Source organism: Urocampus carinirostris, chromosome 15 (genome assembly GCF_059441175.1).
Source record: "Urocampus carinirostris isolate Australia breed hairy pipefish chromosome 15, RoL_Ucar_1.0, whole genome shotgun sequence".
Classification (NCBI taxonomy): Eukaryota; Metazoa; Chordata; class Actinopteri; order Syngnathiformes; family Syngnathidae; genus Urocampus; species Urocampus carinirostris.
In genome coordinates, this window is record NC_142363.1 from 21496884 (window position 1) to 21522368 (window position 25485).

The 25485-nt window shown below is 37.5% G+C and overlaps 1 protein-coding gene across 6 annotated transcripts in view; it reads left to right on the top strand.

Moving 5' to 3' along the window:
- Positions 1 to 25243, top strand: part of eml1 (EMAP like 1) — a 54157-nt gene extending 28914 nt beyond the window's left edge. For 4 of the 6 annotated variants that reach the window (XM_088353954.1, XM_088353952.1, XM_088353950.1 and 1 more), the window contains 21 exons: positions 1663 to 1801; positions 4473 to 4601; positions 4732 to 4760; positions 6621 to 6647; positions 9805 to 9934; positions 10103 to 10252; positions 12411 to 12480; positions 12565 to 12672; positions 12776 to 12871; positions 14886 to 15020; positions 16787 to 16886; positions 17162 to 17313; positions 18901 to 19026; positions 19091 to 19222; positions 19965 to 20032; positions 20169 to 20257; positions 21753 to 21850; positions 21950 to 22037; positions 22298 to 22393; positions 22478 to 22608; positions 23834 to 25243. In XM_088353954.1, the coding sequence (XP_088210080.1) occupies positions 1663 to 1801; positions 4473 to 4601; positions 4732 to 4760; positions 6621 to 6647; positions 9805 to 9934; positions 10103 to 10252; positions 12411 to 12480; positions 12565 to 12672; positions 12776 to 12871; positions 14886 to 15020; positions 16787 to 16886; positions 17162 to 17313; positions 18901 to 19026; positions 19091 to 19222; positions 19965 to 20032; positions 20169 to 20257; positions 21753 to 21850; positions 21950 to 22037; positions 22298 to 22393; positions 22478 to 22608; positions 23834 to 23959 (2219 nt within the window). In that variant the 3' untranslated portion in view covers positions 23960 to 25243. The remainder of the gene's footprint in view (positions 1 to 1662; positions 1802 to 4472; positions 4602 to 4731; positions 4761 to 6620; positions 6648 to 9804; positions 9935 to 10102; positions 10253 to 12410; positions 12481 to 12564; positions 12673 to 12775; positions 12872 to 14885; positions 15021 to 16786; positions 16887 to 17161; positions 17314 to 18900; positions 19027 to 19090; positions 19223 to 19964; positions 20033 to 20168; positions 20258 to 21752; positions 21851 to 21949; positions 22038 to 22297; positions 22394 to 22477; positions 22609 to 23833) is intronic. The other 2 variants (XM_088353955.1, XM_088353951.1) reach the window with 1 other exon arrangement.
- The last annotated feature ends 242 nt before the right edge of the window (positions 25244 to 25485 follow it).

Below are 25485 nucleotides of genomic sequence, written 5' to 3' on the forward strand. Positions count from 1 at the left end.
TGAATTGTGCTTTTACACAATTAATTTAGGTTTTTTTTTTTGTCATTTTTAAGTCTCAGCATTGGTAAAATGAGCTCATGAATAGTCTGTTGAAAACATTCATGTTGTTGTGTTCTTGTGTTTTAGTACCGTCAGTTTTTATTGTAGATATGCTAAATATCCAACAAAAAATCCATCTAGAAAAATAGTATAATAGTCATCTAAGCAAAAAATACTTGTGATGCAAAAAATACTCTAAGAATAAACTATTAAGTAAGAGAAATATGTTCTTGTTTTAGTTATATTTTATTTCATAAATAAAAAAATATACTTAAAAATGATGAAAATGTAAACACAAAAATAGAGAAAATATTAATCATTTTCTGATAATGAGCAAAATAATTTTTGGTGGCAATGTAATGAGACATGAGTGACAAGGATTCATGCCTGCATGTTTTTGTTCTTTTTCATAATTTTATGTAACAAATAAACTCAAAATGAATGTGTTCCCCTAATCTTTTTTTCAAGCTGAAAGGATCGTCTGAAATTGTTTCAAGTTAAGAGGATACCCTTTTTGGAAACCAGAATATGTCGCACCAACATGAAATGTACAATTTTAGACGATGCAAACGCTTTTTTTTTTTGCGCTTACAAGTTTAGCGCAATGTTGTGTCTATGTTGCATGATGCAATTTTGCCATTTCTCACTGTGTGGTTTAATGTCTCCACAAGAGTCCCTTCACCCCTCCCATTGTTATCTTCAGTTTCACTTGAAACTGCCAATAATATGAATCATAAGCGGACGATGAGGATTTTTTGCGAAAATTGAAAGTTGCTAAAAACAACGTGGTTATTTTCAGGAATAGAACACAGTGCAACAAAGAATACAAACCCGAGGTGGTATTCTATGATGTACTGCAAAATTACAACCCCCAGTTTATCCCTGCAGGGTATTTTTTGCGTGAAAGATGAAATAAAGTGTGAGTGTTTGCCTTACAAAACTATCAAATATTCATCACTGTAAGGAAAGCCGCATCTTGGTTAATCCTTAGGAACTTGAAGCACGAACATGTGTTTGTCTTTAAATTAATTGTTACCATTGTGTATTCCAAGAAACCATTTTATTGTTTAACTAATTACTTAGGGAATAATCTGCGACTATTTGTACATAATGCAATATTTTGGCGTAAAATGTTACATTTTTGTTTGTTTGTTTAAAACAACCTTTATCCTCCAGGGTCCTATTTTAAATCCATCTATGTTGCCGTTAATTCATTTCCTAGCTATCGCTAGTCTAGCGGTCTTGCTGGTCCAGGGTCCAAGAATGCAAACTCCACCCATTTGAGCACATTTTGAGCTATAATGATGTTTTTCAAAGGAATTACAGTAAGCAGTCTCGGCTGCCAACTAAGCAACTTTGTGTTCAAACTGCTTGGGAAAATACTCCTAAATCTGTGACTTAAATGAGCTTGAGGGGGGCTATGCAATTTTAAGCATCATTAGTTCTTCTAGCTATGATACCGGGAGCCAGAGTTTTGGCCAGAGTTTTGGTCACTTGTGTCAGAGCAATTGCCTTGGGGAAAAGTAATCACATAACACAGAGTTGAATTTAACTGTGTCAGCTTACCTCCCTTATTGGTAAATGGGTTTTTGTAACATTCTTTTTTCCTGATTTACTCGCCAGGCCGGCCTATGATTGCCACTTTGCCGCTAAGACCCTCAATGAACAACGGGACCATCTTACCAAAGAAAGGTGGTGGAACCTTGCCCTCCCCCTCTGGATCTGGATCCAGAAAGGACACTGGCACAGTATCCACCAGGAGGTGAGCATGAATAAGACATTAATCGAATTCCCTCAGGAAATGTGATGCTGAAATTGACTTAACCGGGTTGGGGATCTGTGTTTTTTTTACTCGCCTCTGGACATTTAAAGGTCTCGTCATGTCTTACAATTCCTATCATCAATCTTCCCATTTTCTGCTTTTTCAGACGAAGCCACTGACATTTAACAAAGCTCGGGAATCTAAAGACGGTGTGTCATTGTGGTGCAGATTTTAAACACAGTGTCAGCCAAATGATTTAGACCGTTATCTATTCTCTCTGATTTAATTGTGTCTGGTCTATGACTGAGAGCAGTAGTTATATGCAATTTATTTTTTGCAAATCCTGTCGGTCATTAATTATAATTTCCAACGTACAGTATAGCTCCACTTCAGTGGCTCTCGGTTGGCACTCGAGGGAATAACCCGGAACCAAATCATTAATTATGACAAATGCGTTGAATGTTAGCTTCAATTCTCAGTGGGTTACTTGGTCCATTCTATATTCCCAATTATTTCCCTTTTGACACTCATGTCAACCAATGTACGAATTGTCACAGTTTAATAAGATGTGTAGTTTGTCTCCTTTGTCCCTGCCATCTAGAATTCTTTCACCTCTGCTCAGGTGAGCATGCTTACATGTTCTTGCTTTCAGTCTAACATAATACAACCTCTATTTTAACATCAATCCACAGTCATGCGCTTTGTTATTATTAATTGTCATGTAATCTGTATTAACCATTGTGTGCTATCCAAAATAGAAGTACTTCACAACACCAAGATGTTACTATGTGACACCATTCGTATAATTTCTCATTGGCCAATGCAACACACTACAGCGTTCCTACACCGTTTTTGTTCAGTTCAAAAGCAGACGAATAATTTCTAAAAGGGCCAAGCGTTTTTGAATGTCAATAGGGAGGATTAGGAGACTGACTGGGTCGCCTGGACTGTGGACTGCTGATGAGGTCTTTTGATTGTGTTGAAACACTCTGCTGTCGGCGGCCCAATTGATCAGGTTGAGCTAGGGTTAAGCAATCTACATGGCAGTCATCTAACAAGTCCCTTTTTTAATCTGGTTTTCACAGTTTTTTGCTGTCTTACCTTGATTGAGAATATGCTGCATGCAAATACAAATGTGTGTAATGAATTACATAAAACTTAAATTTAATGTTGTCCCCTTTTCAAGTTTTAACCTCAATCCATATCTTATAATTAATAATATTTTTTTAATTAAAATAGATAGCCATCCATCCATCCATAATCATGCCTAATACGGATGCACCATTACTCCATTTTTTTCTCGGGAGTAGAAATGCTTCAAATTGGTTTATACACACAAACTGGGCGGATACTTTCGGTTATCTTAGGCAGTGCTGTGAAACCTTGTTTAGTGTGAGGCAGGAAATTGGCCAATTTTTATAAAGTATTTGTTTAAATTAGCCATTGTTCATGTTTGCTTTCTTCCAATGACCAGATTAGTAACTGTAATATTCATTCATTCATATCAGTAGGTGGCTGCAGATAACTGTTTTTAAATTATTTACATTTGTATCTGCTCATGAACTAATACAGTATGTTTAATAATTTTTGTTTTATGAAGCCTTTTGGGACTGCGCTGCAAAAGATAATAAACTAAATAAAATAAAGTCAAAATACCCCACATATTTTTGCAGAATTTTATCATTTTTCTGAAACATTAAAATACAAAAAGGTAAGAACGTTGTTTACACATTTTAAGTATTATTATTCTAGAAAAATGACATAAAATACAGTAAAACTTGAAAAACAGGTAAAAAATGTAATAAAATTTAAATTTAAAGCAACATTATTAAAACAAAATAATAAACTATACTACTTCTTGAGCCGGGCAGCACGGCAGCACAGTGGTTAGCACATGTGCGGCACAGTTCAAGTCATGGGAACCTCCTGCGTGGGTTCAAATCCAGCTCCAGACTTCCTGTGCGGAGTTTGTATGTTCTCCCCGTGCTTGCGTGGGTTTCCTCCGGGCACTCCGGTTTCCTCCCACATTCCAAAAACATGCATGTCAGGTGAATTGGCTGGTCCAAATTGTCCCTAGGTGTGAATGAGCGAGTGAGTTGTCTGTCCCCGTGTGCCCTGCGATGATTGCTGGGATGGGCTCCAGCACCCCCGCAACCCTACTGAGGATAAGCAGTGCAGCTAATGAGATGAGATGAGACTTCTTGAGCCGTGATGACCACAAATGATAAGAAAAACTTTATAAAGTCGATTAAGGCGACATGCTAATTAAAGCTTTAAAAACAACTACAAAAAACATGAAAATGTTTTGCCTGGAATTAATAATCAAACATTTTTGACGTATGGTGTGCCTTGGAATTTTTCAAAATAAAAGTTTACCTTGGTTTAAAAAAGATTGAAAAACACTGATCTAAGGATAAGGCAATCAGAAGAACCCAACTGTTTTTATAACCTGTTTTCAAGTCTTTGTGTACTTTAGTCAAAGCGTTTTTTAATAAAGAGTACAAGCCTTTGTTTGATATTTTTTGATAATTTCAAATACAAACTATATAATCTTCCTGGTTCCTTCCATGTCCCTTACACAACTTGAAAGTGCTTGAATTTGACTTGTCCTATAACAACTGAATCAAATCCAATCTGTTCTTACTGGCTTGTGTGTCTTCCCTCTCACCAGCACTGTGAGGAGAGCCAATTCTAACGAGCACGTCGGGTCCCTTACGCGGAAAGATTCGGGCGACTCGAAGGGCAACCGAACTCGAGCCGGGTCCACGGGCAGCAATTCCAGCGGCAAAAGAAGTGACAGGTGAACAAGTAACGTCTTTGACATATAAGCGAGCGCTTTTCACTGTCAACATGATCCAAATCAACAAGATGTCCATGCCGAACATGTGCAGGAACGGCGCTGATTGACAGTTTGCTCGTTTACTTTGCAGCAAGCAGAGGGATCCTGTGTTCAATGCAGGTAAGGCCTCTTTTGTTCACTTAGCTTGTTTTGTAGCGCCACGAAACTTACAAACTGTCATCTATTTATTTTTCATCCTTTACAAAAGCAAACATTTTTTCTCTTGCCATCACTTTTCAGTCATGGTTACATTTTCATCATAAATCAACTCCCAAGATTTATTTTCACAAAATAAGTCCACCATCCAGAGAGGTGCCCATTTGTCGTTTATGGTCCAGGGAATATGACATTACAGCGACTCTGGGTTTAGCGAACTAACCACAGCTCACCTGTTTTCTGAAATTATATTTATTGTAATTATTAAAGAAGGGCTTTTACAGGATATATACTAGGAGGGAGATACAAAGAAATATTGTAAAGATATGCCGACATTATTCTAATTTTTATGACATTTTAAAGGAACAGTGTAATATTTAGTGCCTCCTAGTGGTACAAAAAAACTTTCATCCAACATTGATTAAATGGTTGGTTGGATCCCATAACCACAAGGGTCATCACCTCCTGCGGTGTGTCTTGGGCAAGTACAGCCTGGTGGTGTCCATATCTCTCCTGCCAACATATGTTTCCACCCAGTCAATACTGCGCAAAAATACATGAACTATCTTACCAATGTTAATTTTTATTGGAAAAAAAAATACGGATGTATTTGTATTTCTCATACACCGTGGAATCCCCACTTAAGTCAATGCCGTATTTGCCTGGCATCCTGCTGCCCCGCTTTGCCGTGTAGCCATCTCTTTTACCAAACAACACAATGCCATCTAGTGATCAAATTGGACACATTGGGGCTTTAAGTTACTCACCACTAGTTACAGGACTTCCTGGTCCCTTCTAGCAGCAATCCACAATTGAGACTTTGATATGCTTTAGCTGATAAATTACTCTGATGTGTACTCAAAGAAAATGATATAAACTCCAATAAGTATTTTAATGAAAATATAAAGTTATACGTTATAAACTTCTCCCCTTGTGCTCAATAAAAATAAGCAAAATATGTAAACAAGTAATACACAAATTGGTGACTCTATTGATTCACTGACTAAGAAATTTATTTCACACACACAAAAAATGTATTGTTTCTCATCAAAACTTTGCCCCAAATAATTTCATATGGATGTTTATCGTTTATTTTTAAATATTTTCATGTATTTATTATACGTATTGGAATACAATTTAATTAATGAGAAGTATGTGTAAAATATATGCAATACAGTATCTATTCATGTACAAATGTTGTTGAATACATTGGACTGTGATTAAAATAATTAATTGACAACGTAACCTATGAACACAATACCAACATACAGTTTATCGTGTATTTATTCAATGTCCTTCAAAGTTAGATTCATCACCAGAAACATAAGAGTTGTTTCCCTCGTTATGTTTTTTTTGCGTTTATTTATATCTTTCAAGGCAACTTTATGTTATCTCAATTCTCTAACATCTGTCTCTGGCACGGTGGTTAAAAATAGTGAGATAATGAGATAAAATCTATTACCTTTTCATATGGTGGTCTAGTGGTTTCGGTGCTCTCTTTGCCATGATCCGTGTCGATTCCCGTTACATCCAATTGATCAATCATTGCACAAAACCTCGTGTATAACGCAGTTTTTGAGTGTGCACTATACACGAGGTTTAAAAATATATGGTGTATATATAATTAGATCATAAATAGATATGATCCAGAACCGTGTTTTAATGTAAATGACTGTGTGGAACGCTATCACGCAGCTGCACACTAGCCGTGTTGATAAAGTAAAGAGTCAGAACATGCACTCACCTGTGATGACAGACCAGGAAGTGAGGAAGCTATGTTACCCCTCACCTGGTGCTTGTGTCTCTCTCTGTGAACTTTACAAGGGATGCGACGGGTGACACATTGCAAAGGTATGATCCTATCTTAATGGACCCCCTCCCCAGAAACCTCTCACTTTCCCTCACTCCTTACCTAAGTCTTCACAGCTCTCTGGACTCATGATCTAAACTGTGTAGAAAGTCTACAGATGTTCTGTGATCAGAGAGCTGTCAAGACAGGACCAGGAGTGGTTGACTAAATCGTGTGGTAGCGTTATTCTTTTGAGCGCATATTAACAAACGCACAAGCAAAAGACCCTAATATGCACTCACTTTGCTGTGCTCCCACTGTGACTGCACTTACTCAAACGCCTCACTCCACTTCAGACGGTGCTGGAGTGTTTGTCTGCCTTATGTTCACTCCATCGTCATAGTAACTACAGGCACCCTCAATAAGGTTTGAGTTCTGTGATCACGTTGCAGCTCAGAGCTTTTAAATCCACCTCTGCTTAAATCACCGCACAGGCACATTGAATATTCGCATTGCAAACAAGCTTTGTTAGTGCTTTTAGAAATGTGTTTTTTGCTTTAAGTCCTCTTGGGTTAAGAACTCAAAAGGGTTTTGTCAAATAAGTTCTAAATGTTATCATTGCTTTATTTCAGGAATATAGGTTTTAATTTAGTTGGAACATAGATAATGGAAAAGCTGTCTACAGTTAGAAAGTAATTTATTCCACTCAAACTGAGTCTTCCCAAATAGGGCTCAAAAGTCTCCAAATAGGGCCATCATAATTTTAAAATAAAAAGAAAATCCCCGTAAGTAATTACATTTCTATGTGTTTATAGATAATTGGTTATCTAGAATTAATTGATGTATGTTTTGATTATTTTGATACCACTACTCAAAATGTACACATCTCTCGATTATTGATTCTACATCAAAATCGGTAAGTTATATTTTCACAATTGTGTTTAAATATTTCAGTTGTTTCACAGCAATTGAGAACCTAAACTTTGAAAAATAGGACTAATAGAGGGCAGTGCGTGTGCAGCACAGTTCTGAGGTCATAAGATCGAACCTCCTGTGTGGAGTTTGCATGTTCTCCCCGTGCTTGTGCGGGTTTCTTCCGGGCCCTCCGGTTTCCTCCCACATCCCAAAAACATGCATGTCAGGTTAATTGGCCGGTCCAAATTGTCCCTAGGTGTGATTGAGCGAGCGAATTGTCTGTCCCTGTGTGCCCTGCGACTGGCTGGCAACCAGTTCAGAGTGTCCCCTGCCCACTGCCCGAAGATAGCTGGGATGGGCTCCAGCACCCCCGCAACCCTACTGAGGATAAGCGGTGCAGATAATGGTTGGATGGAAGACTAATATAACTGCCAAATATTTTTTATAGAGTAATAGAAATTTGGTTTCTTAAGGGGTTTGACTATTTAGGTAATCAATTTGATTTTTCTGGCCATATTATATATTATTCTAAAAAACTGAAGCCAAATTAGTACAGATATAAAACACGTATGTTTATTTTTAGTAAATACATATAGACAATGTGTTTAATTAGAAAACATAAATTATTAGAGTACAATGTCACCCCTTTACCTATCCTTTCTCTGTATTCATTATACTTTAATTAGCTCCACAATGACAGGAGCCTTCTAACATATTTTACTCACTTCCTCCATACCCTTTTCCCGGTACCCTCTCGACCCCCATTTCCATAACCCCCAACGGCCTACCCACACTAGTTACAGTCCAGATTTTCCTCAGCCGTCGCTCGGCCAAGAGGACGGGGACCGGTGGCAATGATGCAGCTTGGGCCCTAACGCCGCATTCAGCTGCAAACCCCACCCAACGTGCACACAGCATCACGGCCAGAAAAAGATCTGCTACAAGGGTGCCGTCTGTCAGAAACACTCTGAATGTTACTCCCCATTTCAGGAAAATGGGAAATCAGTCGTCGAACTATGGTCGCAACACACTAAGTTACCGCAGCCCGGTGAAATCTCCAAGTCAATACTTTCAGATTTGTTATTAACTTTAAGGCCCTTGAATAACCAAATTAGAGACCCAATTTGTACTTATACAACAGAACAATATTGGCTTATACCAGGCATGCCAAACATACAGTCCGCTGGCCGGATCCGGCTCGTTGGATGATTTAATCCGGCCCGTCTCAAATTTCTGAGCATGTCATAAAAAGAATCAAGTCTCGGGGTTATTTGTTTCAAAAGGTTTTATTTATTTTTTTAGATAAATGCAAACCAAATGCCCTCTCTGTCTGCCAGAGGTTAGTGTTTAGTTTGTATAGGCTGGTGAGTTGGTTCAGTTGTAAAACTGCATTCACTCAACTGTTAAAATAAACCAGTTAATACATTTAATGCCAAACATGAAAATGTTTTTCCCCTTTGTCTGTGAATAAATGTCATATGTGATTATAATATGTAGGGTAGGTTACTGGCTGAAGCACAATACATAAAAACAAAGCTAAACATTTGAAACTGACATTCTTTTACTGATCTGGCCCGCCTCAGAACAGAAAGTCTGTATCCTGAGTTTGACATCCCTGGTTTAGACCAATGGTGTAGGTGTGGTGTTAGCATCGGTGGGAACATAGTCCATTTTTAAAAAGGGGTCACATAATATTTGTGGGGACCAAACAGTGATTGCTCGATATTGGCAGGGACACTTCCTCTCAGTCCATGTCAAAACAACACCCTTGCTTTCTACCAATTACACTATGAGGTAACCATGGTTGTTGAATTCCACTTGTTCTAAATAATTAAAAATGACATGTATTCAAATTTTGACATCTTCCCAAATGTAAAAAAAAATACTTATCATCATTTAAATTGCCAATCGATTTGTTTGGTTGTTTATTGCATGAATGCATTTTATGTTTTGTTTTTTACCATAACATTTGAATCTGCTTGCGTCTGCATATGCGAGCCCTTTGATTCTCCATCCTAACGAACTCTTTTGTTGTATTTATTACTTTTTGTGTGTTATATTCCAATAATGTGTTTGCCTAATAAAGAGGGTTTCAAAATTAATTCGTGTGTTTTGTAGCTTATCTCCTTCTTTCTGGCACTTAGAAATGTATTAGGTTAAGGATAAAACTCATAAAACTCACGCACAACCAGCACTCTTTGTTTACCTCATTGCAACAAAAATGTGCCATACAAAAAAAAAGACATAATCCCTCTAGACTTTTATTGCATTCAGCAAACTGATCCTTCCTCTTTCCTTTTTCAGAGGAAGGTTATGTGAAAATGTATTTGAAGGGCCGTCCCATCACCATGTTCATGCCTAAGGATCAAGTGGATGGCTACTGTCTGGAAGCAAGATCAGACCTTCCGACCAACAAGCTCAAACTGGACTGGGTGTATCCTTTAAAAAAAAAATGTAAAATGTGGAATTTCTCATTTTCAGCATCTGTTATTTGTGATAGAGATGTTGTTCACAGTTAAACCAACACTGCTTGAACATGAAGGTCAGCCTGCGTTTTTGCCAATCACTTTATTTTTGTTTTCTTGACTTAAATGTTGATCAGGTACGGTTACCGGGGTCGAGACTGCCGCTCCAATCTTTACTTGTTACCCACTGGAGAAACGGTATACTTTATCGCCTCAGTGGTCGTCCTTTTCAATGTGGATGAGCGGTTGCAGAGACACTACACTGGACACACGGACGACATCAAATGGTACACCCAATGAATAAAAGTGCTCTTGATAAGCATTGCAGACAATTATTATACAATTTAAACCATTTGTTTTGAAACTCAACTAGTCACAGTCACAGCAGTATGCGAATGATCACCACAGGTGAAGGTTATGAATTGAAAATGCAGATATTCCTGCTGCATCTTATGTGGTTTATGTAAAAATAGTCTATATAAAGAGTCTATAATGCCTAGGGCACCAGACTCAAAAGATACATCCTTCACATGTTAGTTGGAGCTTATAGCCTCCAAAAGGAAGTGAGGGTTCAAATCCCATTCCTGACAAATCCTCTAGACCTTGGAATTCTTAACTCTACTACCGGGGTGGCCAACCCGGTCCTTGAGAGCTGCATGTTCTGCATGGTCTGCATGTTTTAAACGATTATCTCCTCCAACTCAGCAAGCTGTGTGGGAGTTTGATAATGATCCAGGTGATAGGAATCATCTGAATGGGAGCAGAGAAACTCTCAAAACATGCAGGACATGCAGCTTTCAAGGACTGCATTGGCCAACCCTGCTCTACTATGTCATCTTTAAGAGTGCTGTTTTCACAGGCTTCCTCATGTAATCATCAGAGTTCACTATTGGACATTAAATACTGTGTGTCAGGTTGTTGTGGCCGAGTGGTTAAGGTGATGGACTTGAAGTCCATTGGGTCTTCCCCTTGCAGGTTTGAATCCTGCCGGAAAACCGTTATCCTTTCAGCTATTGCTGACTTATTTGCCTTCAAGTCTTCTTCCCTATAGCCGCTCGCTCGTGCAACTCTTTTGGGCTGAGTCAATGCTAATGTTGACATCAAGCTGGTGGGATACAGTTGTCATGGCTGAGTTGTTAAGGCGATAGACTTTAAAGCCTTTATATTCCCAAAAAATCGTGCTGACAATGTATGGCACGTTTGCATTTTACATTCTAGCCCACCAAAGTATCGTATCAGATGATCAGGTTTATTTAATCTGTTAGGGTTTCCCTGTAGGTTTGAATCCTGCCTAGAATGTATCAGCAATTAAGCTACCATGGCTGGCACATTAATCACCTTTAAGTCTTGTTCCTTCAGCTTACCAAACAAAATAGGGTTATTTAAATGAAAGGATTAATTAAAAATACACGCCAGTAAATTCATTTTACATTTTGATGACCAGAGATAAGAGCTTTGGGTTGTTTCCCAAAAGATCTATTTATAAAGTCATAATGGCCACGTGCTCTAGGACGCCAGGCTCAAGAAGGTCATCCTTCACAAGTAAGATGGGGTTTGGAGCACGTACAGTATGTTCAAATCCTAATCCTGACGAATCCTTTTGACCTTGGTATTCTTGACTCTGCTACATGTCATTTTCAGATGGACAAGAGTTCAGTTTTTAACTGTGTAGCATTGGGCAAGGTCTAATTAAATGTTGGCCGAGTGGTTAAGGAGATGGACTAGAAATCCATTGGGGTTCACCCTAGTAGGTTCAAATTCTACCAACAATCATTTGTAGTTTGGTTTGGAAACTCATTTCTTATATCTATTAGTGTGGAAGGAGTATAGGCAGTTGAGTGTATGAGACCAAGACAACCTTCAGCTTTTTCCCGTCAGCCTTTTTTTCCATTTTTTATTTTAGTTGTATTGTGAAATTGTGGATTTTTAATTCATTCTAACCTTATATTTGGATATCTAGTTTGTTGTTAAGGAGAACAGGAAACTATTAAGTGTAGAATACTAATGTTTCAGCACTTGGTATTAGTATAGGTAATATTAAGGTGTTGACTAGTATCACTATCTTAAAAGAGTGGTATCGGACGTCCGTAGAGACCCGCAAGTACCTTAAAACAACTCCCCGCACACAAAGAACAGCTCAATATCATTTGATTTTGTGGCCTCACTGCTGTAGAACACTAAATCAAGCTGTGTTTGGCTTCCTTCACATGTCGCATGTTGCGTAATAAATGGCACCATGATTACACATCCTTACACTTCAGGGTTCATGAGAGTTCAGATAAATCCTCCACACTTTGGATGCATCTTAAGTTACTCTGATCTGTCAGCAATCGCCCCAAAAAAATCATTATTTATCTTCATTTTCTGAGTCAAAATTATTCTTTATTTGCATTTTTATCCAAGCGCTCAATTTAATGATTTTAATATTTGTTTTCTAATTATCAGCTTGGCTGTCCATCCTGATAGAATCACCATAGCAACCGGGCAGGTAGCTGGCACCTCTTTAGAGGGTAAAGTAAGTAAATTGTAATATTGGTATTTTATTATAATTTGGAACATGTTTGGTTTATTGATAATCCAAATATGGAATCATTTTCAGCTGGCTCCTCATATTCGCGTTTGGGACTCAGTCAGCCTCAACACCCTCCACGTTCTTGGGGCCGCTTACTTTGAGCGAGCCCTTGTCTGCTTGGCTTTTTCGAAGTCGGTGAGAGATGTTAGAATTATTATTAATCATCCGCAGGCAATATTTGATAATTTAATTTTTTTAAAATGTCATTACACTTTCTTTTTTCATACATATATTTTAGAACGGAGGAAACACACTTTGCGTTGTTGATGACTCCAATGACCATGTGCTGTCTGTTTGGGACTGGCAAAGAGAAGACAGACTGGCTGAAGTTAAGGTGGGTTTCTTCATATGTGGACATTTGTTTGTGGATGCATATCTCCCTGCCATCTGTTAATATTGTTTAGAGCTCGGGTATCAAACTCATTTGAGCTGGGGGCCACATGCTAGGGAAAAAAATGGGGTCCGGAATAGTAGTTTTATTTCTAGTTCAGAGAAATAGAGAGAGAGGGAGAAAAAGTTAGCAGGAAAGAGAGAGACAAAATGAGAGAGAGAACAAGGGAGAAAGAGTAAGAGAGAAAAAGTAAGAGAGACAGAAAAAAAGTGAAGGAGTGAGAGAAATAGAGAGCCCAAGAGAAAGAGGGGAGAGTTGAGAGGGCAAAGGGGCAGAGAGAAAGAAAGAGACAGAAAAGGAAAGCGTAACAATTAAAGTGAGAAGGAGAGAAAAAAATGGAGAGAGAAAGAAGTGGAAAAAGCAAGAGAGAAATAAAGTGAAAGAGAGAGAGAGTTGAGAGAGGAAAAGGGGATAACGAAAGAAAAATAAATAAAGCTTACACTAAACTCTACACAAACATACTGTAGATACCAACCTTTTGACATTAAAAACCAATAGATTTGATAGCGTACACTTATTTCTACGCGCGAAACACAATCCGTCTCCGGAATATATATAAATGAAAAAAATGAACATCTTGTGCTTGTTTTAAACCAGAAGTGGCAAACTCACCAAAACAGAAGTCTAATGCGATCGTTTATTCATGCACAAAAACTTAAATTGCTTCAAAATAGAGCATCTGTAGACCAAAATACTGGTCTCAAGTCAAGAATATATACACACACACACATATATATATATATATATTATATATATATATATATATATATATATATAAGTGGTAGTGTTTGTGAGAATGCACTGACTAATTAGCAGGCCTTTTATTAATATTGGATGAGATGCCATGCTACACTCAGAAGACTGAACCAAATCCTTACACATAAAATGTTGAGCAGTTTCATCTGTTTGAATTTACAACGACTAAACATAAATCCTTTACCTGAAAAAAGTTGTCATCATTTTTTTGGGGTATTTAACCCTGAATTTTTTGCGTTTGAACAATTTTATTGACACTATTAAAAGCAAATAAACAATGGGAGGTTTGAACAATTTTTCTCGACAATCTTAACAGCAATCAAGCATATTCACAATTTCGTTATATCTGACAATATGACGTTTTAACAATTTTTTCGACATTTTTAACAGCAATTAAACACACAATTTCATGATATCATATCCCAACAATATGAGTTTTTATCAACACTTTAAACAGCAATTAAATACATTCAACCCTTCTTGGTTTGTTTTTTAGCAAATAAACAATGTGAGGTTTGAACAATTATTCTCGACAATCTCAACAGCAATTAAGCATATTCACAATTTCGTGACGTTTTAACAATTTTTCTGACATTTTTAACAGCAATTAAACACACAATTTCATTATTTCACATCCCAACAATATGAGTTTTTATCGACACTTTTAACAGCAATTAAATACATTCACAATTTCATTATTGCAACATTTTCATTTATTTTATTTATTTATTTTATTTTAAATCACCCTTCAATATAACTCAAACATTGTTGGTTGGGTTAGGGTTAGAAAATCAAATCATGCAGATTACAAGCTGCAAATAGTGAAAGATTTGCCCAAAAAGCAGAAAGAAAGTTTGTGAAGTTTGCAAACTGTTGGCAAGAAACATAAGGAAGAAGGAGGCCGCGCGTCTATAACCCCTACACCGAGGAAGAAAATGTCTTTGGATTTAGTGATTTTGAATTATACTGGTAGTTTGGTAAGCATTTTATTTATCTAAATAATCACTTGAGTAAATGTAAGCGCATGCTGTTGAGATCCTCCACAAAAGGGAGAAAAAAAACAGTGAGTGAGAAACCAGACAGGCCTGACTTAAAGATTGCCACTAGATCTCACCTCTAGTTGTCACTAAAAAGCTCACACTAAATTGTACTGGATTTTGGTTTAGGTGAGTTACCTAACCATGCAAACGTCTATTTTCAGACATCCAACGACACTGTGTTCGCTGTGGATTTTCACCCAACTGACAGCAGTATCCTGGTGACCTGCGGCAAGTCACATCTCTATTTTTGGAGCTTGGAAAAAGGCATGCTGGTTAAAAAGCAAGGACTTTTTGAGGTGAGACGTAACACCAGCATCAGCACCTTTTTTTCAGGATTTCTTTGGAAGAATTCAGGCAGACAAGCACATGGAGCATATTAAAGAGTCAAACCCCAAACTTCAGAACTGTGTTGAAAACATAGTATTGTTGATGGTTTTATTAGGTACAATTTTCCAGAACATGAAGCACACTTAAAAACCAAATATTTGCTAGATTCAAAATTCAAAGGTGCCCCTCATAATCCGGTGCACCTTACAGACCAAAAAAAAAGATAAAAAAAGATTGCAAATGCATATTCAATTATAATTATAATACTCCTACATAACCATTTATGAATGATTAAAGGTAATTTGGTTGTGAAACCAAATGTCCTAATATTTAAGTCCGATGTAATGTTTTTTTTTTTTTTTACTATCTTTTCATACTGTAGTTTTAATTTAATGCGCCTCATTGTTCTGTACGTCTTATATATGGAAACAATGATCTCATCAAGTCAAGTAGTGTTTATTAGTATAGCTCCTAATCACAAAAAGTCTTAAAGGGTTGCACATACCACAGACTATTGCAAACTACGGACTATTATTACACCATCCCCTGATCTAAAACCTACCTGGGGGCAAGGAAAAACTCAAAAACCTCAACACGAGGAAAAGGAAGAAACCTTGAGAAGGCACTGCTCATGAGGTCATCCCCCTTCCAGGATGACCAGTCTGCAATGGATGTTGAAATAACCAATAATACACAGATATTGTGAACATAAAATATAGGTTATTCATATGCTATATAAAAGAAGTGTGTTTTAAGCCTAGATGTAAACAGTTCCCCTGAGGTTGCAGATCAAAACTGCAGAGCATTCCACAACACCGGGGCCCGAATGGAGAACGCTTTTGAACCTGCGGATCTCTTCTTGCCTCGTGAGATCACTAGTAGACCAGTATTTTCATGAATTATAATCTCTGCATAAGACTGAGACAGTATGTGGCGAATTTTAGCAATGTTGCGAAGATGGAAAAAGCTGTTTTCGTAATATTTTTAACATGTGTTTGAAAGGACAGATAGGTGTCAAATATGACACCTAAATTTTTGACTGAGTCACTCTGGGTGATATTACATTTTTCAATGTTCAGAGCAGCTTTTGAGAACAAGTCACGGCATTTAGATTGACCAATAACTAACATTTCGGTCTTTTCAGAGTTAAGGCGCAAGAAGTTGAGTGACATCCAATCTTTTATCTCAGTCAAGCAGGGCTCCAAGTTTACACAGTTTAATGTGGCAGATTCCTCCATCGGAAGATATAGTTGAGTGTCATCTGCGTAGCAATGGAAATGATATTATACTTGCGAATAATATCACCTAATGGAAGCATGTAAGTGCTGAAAAGAAGGGGGTCAAGTGCTGCACCCTGCGGAACACCACAGGCAACACTAAAGGGCTCAGTATTGCATTTTCACCATATTTAACACAGTTCGTCCTATCTGAGAGGTAGGATCTGAACCATAAAAGGACGGTTCCTGAGAGACCAATCCATTTTTCCAACCGTTCTAGTAAGATATTATGGTACACAGTGTCAAAGACAGCACTAAGGTCCAGCAGCAGCATAAAGGAATATTTTGAGGGTACACCTTATATGCATGTGCTCCTTATGGTTGGGGAAATACGGTCATCATTGGGAATTCGCTCAACATGATAAATGGTGAAAAGGTAACGTTTTAAATACCAAGGAACTATAAATAAGTTGCCCTTTTGGAATCGTAATTAAAATTTGTCCTTTTGTGATTTACAGAAACATGAAAAGCCCAAGTTTGTTTTATGTGTGACCTTTGCGGAAAATGGTGACATCATCACTGGGGACTCAAGTGGAAACATCTTGGTGTGGGGAAAAGGTATTTAGTTCTTACAAATAAGTTGTGGGCAAATTTCTAAGACTCCTGCTAGACATTGTTTATCCTTCTAAATGCTTCCTTCAAATGCAGCCTATTTATAATCGGGCAAGATCATCTTGGAGGCATTATATAGAAGCCGGCTACTCCCTCTCCTTCTAACATAATCTCTCACTGATCCACTCTATCGATCCGGCGGTCTGACTGCCGGCTCCTTACAAGCCGACTTTCTCCGGGCGAAATCTTCATCGTCCATCTTATCTGCCTCTGTCACGCAGGCACTAATCGCATCAGCCATGTCATCCACGGAGCTCACGAAGGAAGCATCTTTGCCCTGTGCATGCTGAGGAATGGCACCCTTTTGTCTGGGGGCAAAGACTGCCGGCTTCTCTCTTGGGACAGCAGTTACCAGCAGATTCAAACAGTGGAGGTGAGAAAAGATCAATGTTGTGATCGGTAAAGTAATTCGTTAAAGTTAGTTGTTACTTCATTTAGAAAGTGATTGTGTTAACACCCCACCCCCTCCGGATTACTGACACCCAAAAGGAGCATGTTACTGTGAAAGTATACAGTAGTTACTTTTCGAGTTACAAATGACCTATATACTCACATTGAAACCGACCCCCTAAAACTGCTTAAAAATAGCCCTATAATTAAAGAAATAGAAGAAAATGTGGACAACAACCTATTGGAAGCATTTGAATCTTGAGAGCTTGAAACAAACGGTCATGACACTCCATAATACCAAATTTGTCTTTAGTCTTCAAAGCACTTGAAGATTTCCTTCTCCATTTCTGGGTAATGTCCAAAACGTTTTCTTTTTTCTACAGGCATGATGTATTAAAAAAAACTCTACAAATAAAAAGACCAAATATCTTTTACCGTAAATTCTCTGCACATGTTTGAACCATTGATTTTGTAATCACTCCCCACGCGCTGCCTACTATTTGCTACCTTTGACACACCCAAATATGTGCATATAAAGTGATTTCAGTATTTAATCTTAGTTGTAAATGGTGTGAGTATTTACGTTAGAGAGAATATCAGAATCTCAGTAGGGAGAAATTACGTGTTCTCGTTCTCTGTGCTTGAGATGGCGCCACTGTAACTGTACTTGTATTTTGTACGTACATGTAAATACGCTCACCCTTTTAAAATGTTGTGATCATCGTTGTGTTTCTGGTGCATCGAGAGTCATATGCTTCTTCTAGAGTGAAGAAAGAATGGATAAAGAACAAAAAACATTGTGATAGGTCATTTTAAGTCAAGTCATGTTTATTTGTATACCCCTTAATCACAAAGAGTCTCAAAAGGCTGCACAGACCACAGATTATTGCAAACCACAGACTTATTACACGATCCCCGGATCTAAAACCTACATGAGGGCAAGGAAAAACTCAAAAACCTCAACAAGAGGAAAATGAAGAAACCTTGAGAAGGGACCGCACATGAGGTAATCCCCCTTCCAGGATGACCAGGCTGCAATGGATGTTGCAATAACAAATAGTAAACAGATATTGTCAACATAAAATATAGATTATTCATATGCTATAGAAGTGTGTTTTAAACTTAGATTTAAATATTCTGCTTTTGAAAATTGCTAAGTAGCGCCCAATATTGTTAAAAACTCATCACGGTACTCTTTACCAGGAAAATTAATTGTGTTCCAGGAATGAGTTCATTTGTAGCACGTTCCTCCCAACACTGTCACTGTGTTTTTGGATATTAACATGTAAATAGGTTAAACTTCATGAAATCCACTACTGAAAATTACACTTTCTGGTTTAAAGATTTATTTTGAATGAGGTGATAAAATATTAATAGTATATTTTCTTGTGAAGAGCTGTGCTGCATATGTGGGCAAGAAGCAGCATCCCAGCGTGCAGCAGATTTTGTGCTTCATAAATAAATCAGAGGATGATTTCTTTCTTTGAATATAACCTGCTTACTAGTGAAGGACTAATGTAAACAAGGTCAATAGTTCATGGTTTATTATATTTTGACGATTTGGTCGCAGGTGCCAGATTCTTTTGGTCCCATCCGGACTGTAGCCGAGGGCAGAGGGGAGGCTGTTCTCATCGGAACCACGAAGAATTTTGTTCTGCAAGGCAGCTTGGATGGAGAGTTTTTGCCCATTACTCAGGTTAGTCATTTTCCAATTCTTGCACTCGAGCCACCTCGAATCATAACACGAATCTTAATTTTAGGGTCACACAGATGAGTTGTGGGGTCTGGCCGTGCATCCTTGTAGGCCCTACTTCCTCTCATGTGGATATGATAGACAGGTTTGCATGTGGGACTCCAGTTCACATCATCTTATCTGGAGTAAAAATATGGAAGTAAGTCTAGCCAACACTGCCTCCTTGTGGCTTCTAATATAATTACATATTTTCTATCTTAATCAGTGTTTCTCCACGTTTTTAATGCCGTAGCCTTGGATGAACTTTTTGTATCATTTCTTAGTGTTTGACTCAGGAATGAGGATTTTTGATATCATCACCATTAATGATTTAGTTATTTCGTTAGAACTATGCTTCATATGTTATCGTATTTTTAACTCCTTTTTTTTTTTCTTCAATGCAATGATGGTGAGCAACATTGACATTTATGGCAGATATTTCTTTATATGTACTTATTCTTATTTTTAATATTATATCTTTATTAATTCCTTCTTTTTTCTTGTAAAAAATATTTTCAAATTTTGCTAATTTAAATGCAACATCCGGATGAGATAAGTTTGCTCAATTAAATGATATTTTTTCTCCTTTTACTGTAAATGAGGGTAAAATGTATCAAATTGGGGAGGTTTTAAAAAAAAGCTGTATTACCTAAAAATAAATGTTACATTTATTAAATAAGAAAATAAATTTAAATGAGTCAAATGTTTTGTGCATCGAAGAAAAAGAATAACGAGGTTTTGCTATTCTTCAATAATGCTAATTTTTGTGATATAGTTTATCATCTCAAATACCACCAGGGGTACTATACCCCATTTGAGAATCACTGGTTTTGCAAAGCAATTCTTGATTTTTTTTTTTTTTTTTTTTCAAACAAATTTCAATCTTGAAACAATTCCAACAGGACACTGCCCAATCAGCAGACTTCCATCCATCTGGAGCTGTTGTTGCAATAGGAACCCAGGTTGGCAGGTATGTGGGGAAACTCCTTTTCAAAAGTGATGCCGTTTAAATATTTCATGGTGCACTTACAATTCTGAGTCACCTTCCACGAGGAAGTTATGTGTAAAACCAGGCATACATTTCTTTTGTGCTGTTTTTCCTGCAGGTGGCTGGTTCTGGACACTGACTCAAAGGATTTAGTCACAGTGCACACAGATGGAAATGAACAGCTTTCTGTTATGAGCTTTGGCCCAGGTTAGCGCTTTTTGCTGCTACTGACTAAAATAACATTTGTGGTTGTCCAGCATGATTTTAAATACAGTATGCTCATCAACAAAACAAACTTCTCTGTTTTGCGTTTAATTTAGTTTAATTTACAGTATTTTTATCCCTACTAGGGCTGCAACCAACAATTAATTTCTTAAGGGATAAATCCATCCATCCAACCATTGTATGCACCGCTTATTCACAGTAGGGTCACAGGAGTGCTGGAGCCCATCCCAGCTATCTCCGGGCAGTGGGCAGGGGACACCCTGAACTGGTTGACAGCCAGTCGCAGGCAACTCACTTGCTCATTCACACCTAGGGACAATTTGAACCGGCTAATTAACCTGACATGCATGTTTTTGGAATGTGGGAGGAAACCGGGGTGCCCGGAGGAAATCCTCGCAAGTGGGGAGAACATGCAAACTCCCCACAGGAAGGTTCAAGCTCATGACCTTAGAACTGTGCCGCACACATGCTAACCAATACGCCGCCGTGCTGCCCAAGGGATAAACCGATTGATTATTTTTTTTCTATTAATCGATTCATTGGATTTATCAAAGACATTTTTAGTTTCCCTCTCTTTATTCAAATATAGGTAGAAAATCAGTGCACAAAACAACAGACTATCCTGTAATATAAAACAATAAAAAAATACAAATGTTTGTCAGTTCATTGGATAATAAACAAACATAAATTCCAATGTATGGTTATACACCTGCAAATATGTTACTCTTTTCTTACCACCTTATCCAAAGATCACATTATATTTGTACTTATCATACAAAACAAACAAGAAAGAGCAATACATTTCATTTTGTGATGCATTTTTTTTAATCCACAAAATAAATTTTTCTAAAATGTAAACAAAACCACTATTCAAAAATGTTAAACTTTTTGTTTTGTTTTTTGTTAAATCTTTGAATGATAATATGATTCCCAATAAGAAAATGATACATGCACAATAATCAGCCCCTTGTGTAGAGTCAAACATGTAATTATTATTTTTATCATTTTTTTCATTTTACTTTATTATTTGATTTACCTATTTTACTGTTTTTTTCCTCTTTTCATTCCTGCAGGAATGTCTGTTCCCTTGAAAATGAAACTTTCATGAGGAAATTTTCAAACACTACAAAGTTAAAACCTTTATGCCATTTATTTGTAATTATGCAATGTTCAATATTTAGGATTTTTAGAAAAGTAAAATACAGTAGCATTAAATTTAAAAAAAGGTCACAGCGCTCTCTGCAGGACCATTGGTACTACAACTCCCAGCGTGCACCACATTTGATATAACATACTCGGTGGCTCATAAATCACGCGAAACAAAAAATCAATGATCTAATTAGTTGCCAACGCTTCAAATGGTTGATTTTAATCAATTTTATTGATAAGTTGTTGCAGTCCAATTACCTACTAAATAATGTAAGGGCATGTTTTATTGCAGCATTTTCATATTTTTACCTTTTAAAACCTGTTTTAGATGGCAACTTCCTGGCCATTGGCTCTCATGACAGCTACATTTACATCTATGCAGTGGCAGAAAATGGGAGGAAGTACAGCAGAGTGGGGAAGTGCTCGGTAAGTGTTTTTCTTTCCCACTCACTTGCAATATAGCGTAGTAATACAAAATATTGCACAGGGTATTGTTTTTAAAATATAGTTTCAAATTTTATCCAGGGTCACTCAAGTTTCATCACCCACCTGGATTGGTCAGTTGACTCGCAGTATTTGGTGTCAAACTCAGGAGACTACGAAATACTCTATTGTAAGTTTATCACAGTATTTCCACTTTATGAAGAAATTTTGCATTATTGAAGAATTGGGAATAAAGGAACAAATCCACAGAGCACATAGCAAATACAGTATATGTGGAGATATAAAAGAAACTTTCAGTACTGAAAATCCATGCTTATACCTGTGCTTTCCGGAAAGACCACTGACCCCCCTCAGAAATATCCCGATACTTCCTCATTTACATTAGGAAGCTCCACACACAGACAATAAAACGATACTGTGTCTCTGCAGGGATCCCCTCCGTGTGCAAACAAGTAGTCAGCATGGAGACCATCAGAGACATTGAATGGGCCACACACACTTGCACTCTAGGCTTTCAGGTTTTCGGTAAGTTTAATTTAATTTTCTTTTTTTCCCCCTCTCTGTTAGGAAGTAAGTTGTGGTAACCCACTGATGTATTATCTTCATCAGGCATGTGGTCAGATGGCTCGGACGGCACTGACATCAATGCCGGAAGCAGATCCAACGATAAGAGCCTTCTGGCGACCGGGGACGACTTCGGGAAGGTCCACCTATTCTCATTTCCCTGTTCTCAGTTTAGGGTAAGCTATTAGAGTCCTCTGTTTTGTTAAAAATGTTGTGATGTTCAATTCAGAGTATTGGCACATTGCTTTTTTACTGTCATAATGTAAAAACAGTTTAAAACATTTAAACAATCTTAATTATGGATTAACAAATGTTTTTGGCGCTTTTTTATTTTTTAATTCCAATATCCTACTACTTATTTAATATGCGTTTGTTTCTTCAATTCCTTTATCATTAATACTGTAAACTCTTATTCATCGTGGTTAATTGGGACCATAGGCCCTGGTTACATGCAAAAATTCACAAACTTCCTAGCCCCACCAATTTTTATCAGGCAGCAATTGAGGATAATGGATCGCAGCCACACAGGTGCTGTTCATTTTAAGTGGAAAGAACAGGAAACGTCCACACGAGTGAAGTTCCTTCTATGAGGGCACAACGGCAAAAAAAGAGCCACCAGGCACCACAAAAGTGCGCTCTGCCGGGCCCTGCGTGTAACAATATTCGGTCGGGGATGATTGCTCGCTGCAGCACAAGTGCTGTTCATTTCAGGTGGAATTAACTGCAAAAACAAAAGACCTGCTATTCCTGACTAAAGTCCGCTCTGCCTGTCTCTACGGGGATAATCGATCGTGGAATGTTTTTCAAACCAGTGCAAAGCGTAAAGTAGGGCAAGGTTACCGTACTTTAAAATGTGACAATTAAAAATTATGTAAATCACTTTTAACTACCTGGTGTATAAATTGTGCAATATAAATAAAGATTAAAAAAAAGAAAATTGGGAACAAGGTGGGTCTCAACAGTGAGCTCTGTGGCAGCCCGAATCTAATGTCCCCTAAGGAAAGACCAAATCTCTTTTATTGATAAGTTTAAACTTTAGTGTATGCTCAAAATAAGAGAAGACATCTATGGATTTTGAACTTGCCAGGAGGACTGTGCGAGAAGCCTTCAGATAAGAAAGTCAAACCCGTTTTAAAGGCTTTTCCCTAATCCCTTTTTTAAATTAAATATTTTGGCTTACAAAAGCAGATATGCACTAAAGGGTATGTGAATGTGAGCAATAATAGTCAAATTGATGAACCGGCATCTATTGTGCAGGTGGCCATATTAATAAACTTATCAGTTATTTACCGGTATTATGATATTGAAAAATTATAGATTTATTTGTATGGTGTGGGTTTCTTGGTCATATGAGTAAAGTCTAACAAATTTTGGGGCTGATGTTCAAAAAATCTTTGCCAGGCTCCAAGCCATGTTTACGGTGGCCACAGCAGCCACGTGACCAACGTGAACTTCCTGCATGACGACAGCTTCCTGGTGTCCACCGGAGGAAAGGACATGAGCGTCATGCAATGGAGAATAGTCTGAGCGATCAAGACCCGGAATGCGGACTTCCCTCCGCTGCCGAATCGCTTCAAACGAAAGCAAAGACACGACTGCGCTACCAAGGAAGACAGTGAAAATGCTTAATAATGTGGATCTGAAATGAGGTGAATTAACTGAAGGGTTTTCTTTGCCAATCTGTTCTCGGGTCCAAGATGAACTGGCGGGGTGTGGTGTGTTGCTCTGCGTTTCTCACCCGTTTTTCATCACCGAATCACATGACATGTGAAATCCCTCCAAATGACTCCTGACCAGTTTGAGAAATGGCACCTAAAATAAATGTCTCTCAGCTTACCATCAACAAATGTCACAGTGCACCCTGTGTCACATTATGGGGATTGCTGACATTTTGGAACCAAACAATATTTGTAGAAATGAAACACTATCATAATTATAATTAAGTGAAAATTAAAAATGTCTCACTGAATGTCTAATCCTCTGATAAAACACACTAAATCCAAATTGTATAAGACTAATCATTTTGTTTTGTTTTTTGTTTACAAACCAAAGGCTCAGTTTTATGACACTATTTGTGCAAATGTGAACACTCTCAACAGTTTGATTTTCTGTTGTTTTTTAAAACAACATGACATTAATCAAGCCAAAACAAGAGAAGTGGATGTAAAACTTCACTCAAAGATTTTTGGGGTATCTAATAACCACTCAGGAAACCCCCTGGGTTCGACACAAAGCCCTAACAACTAATTTCTTTTTCCTTTTGATAATATTTTCAATCATCTAAATTACAAAACAATTTAAACTACAAGCTTTTGTCTTATGACTTTCTATTACCTTCACATATTTATTTTGTTATTTGCAAGGCGGCTTGGCTCAAACACTCTAAAAGGGACAGTGTGTAATAAAATTGTTCCTCCTAGTCGTAAGAAATTCATTAAAAGAACAATAATGAGTTAAAAACATAAACTATCATATAAACATGCATTTTTTGAAAGATAAATACATATAAAAGTAGGTTGACAAATTTGCATTTATTTTACATAACATGAGTCTTGCCTAGAGGGAGCTGACATGATTGTCGGGCATCTTGCTGCTATGGGGGCCCAAAAACTCAAAAAAATGATAAGAAAATTGGTGTGGTTTAGTTTCCAGAGTTTGTATTTTTCTTTGTACTTTTTAGCACTCCCGTTTGGTTGTACTACACACTGTCCCTTTAGGGTCTTCTAAGACCGGATTAAAACCCATTTTGCTAAATTGCACAGATTTCCTATGCATTTAGAAATTTCCATATCAGATATTTCACGTAAACAAAATTAAAACACTAACTGGTGAGTTGCTTGTGCTACCAAATGCTCAAAAACACCAAATTTCTTGAACACTGACAGTTTTTTTAAATCAAAATAAGGAGCTTTACGTAATTCGTAAATTGGTTGTTTGTTGAATGTTGTATTTGTTTCTTCTGTCTTTTCTGCAGTTGGCTGCATTAATGGATGAGACCATATCACTGTAACTGCCTGGTGTGCTCCTCCATGGAGCTATTTTAATATACAAGT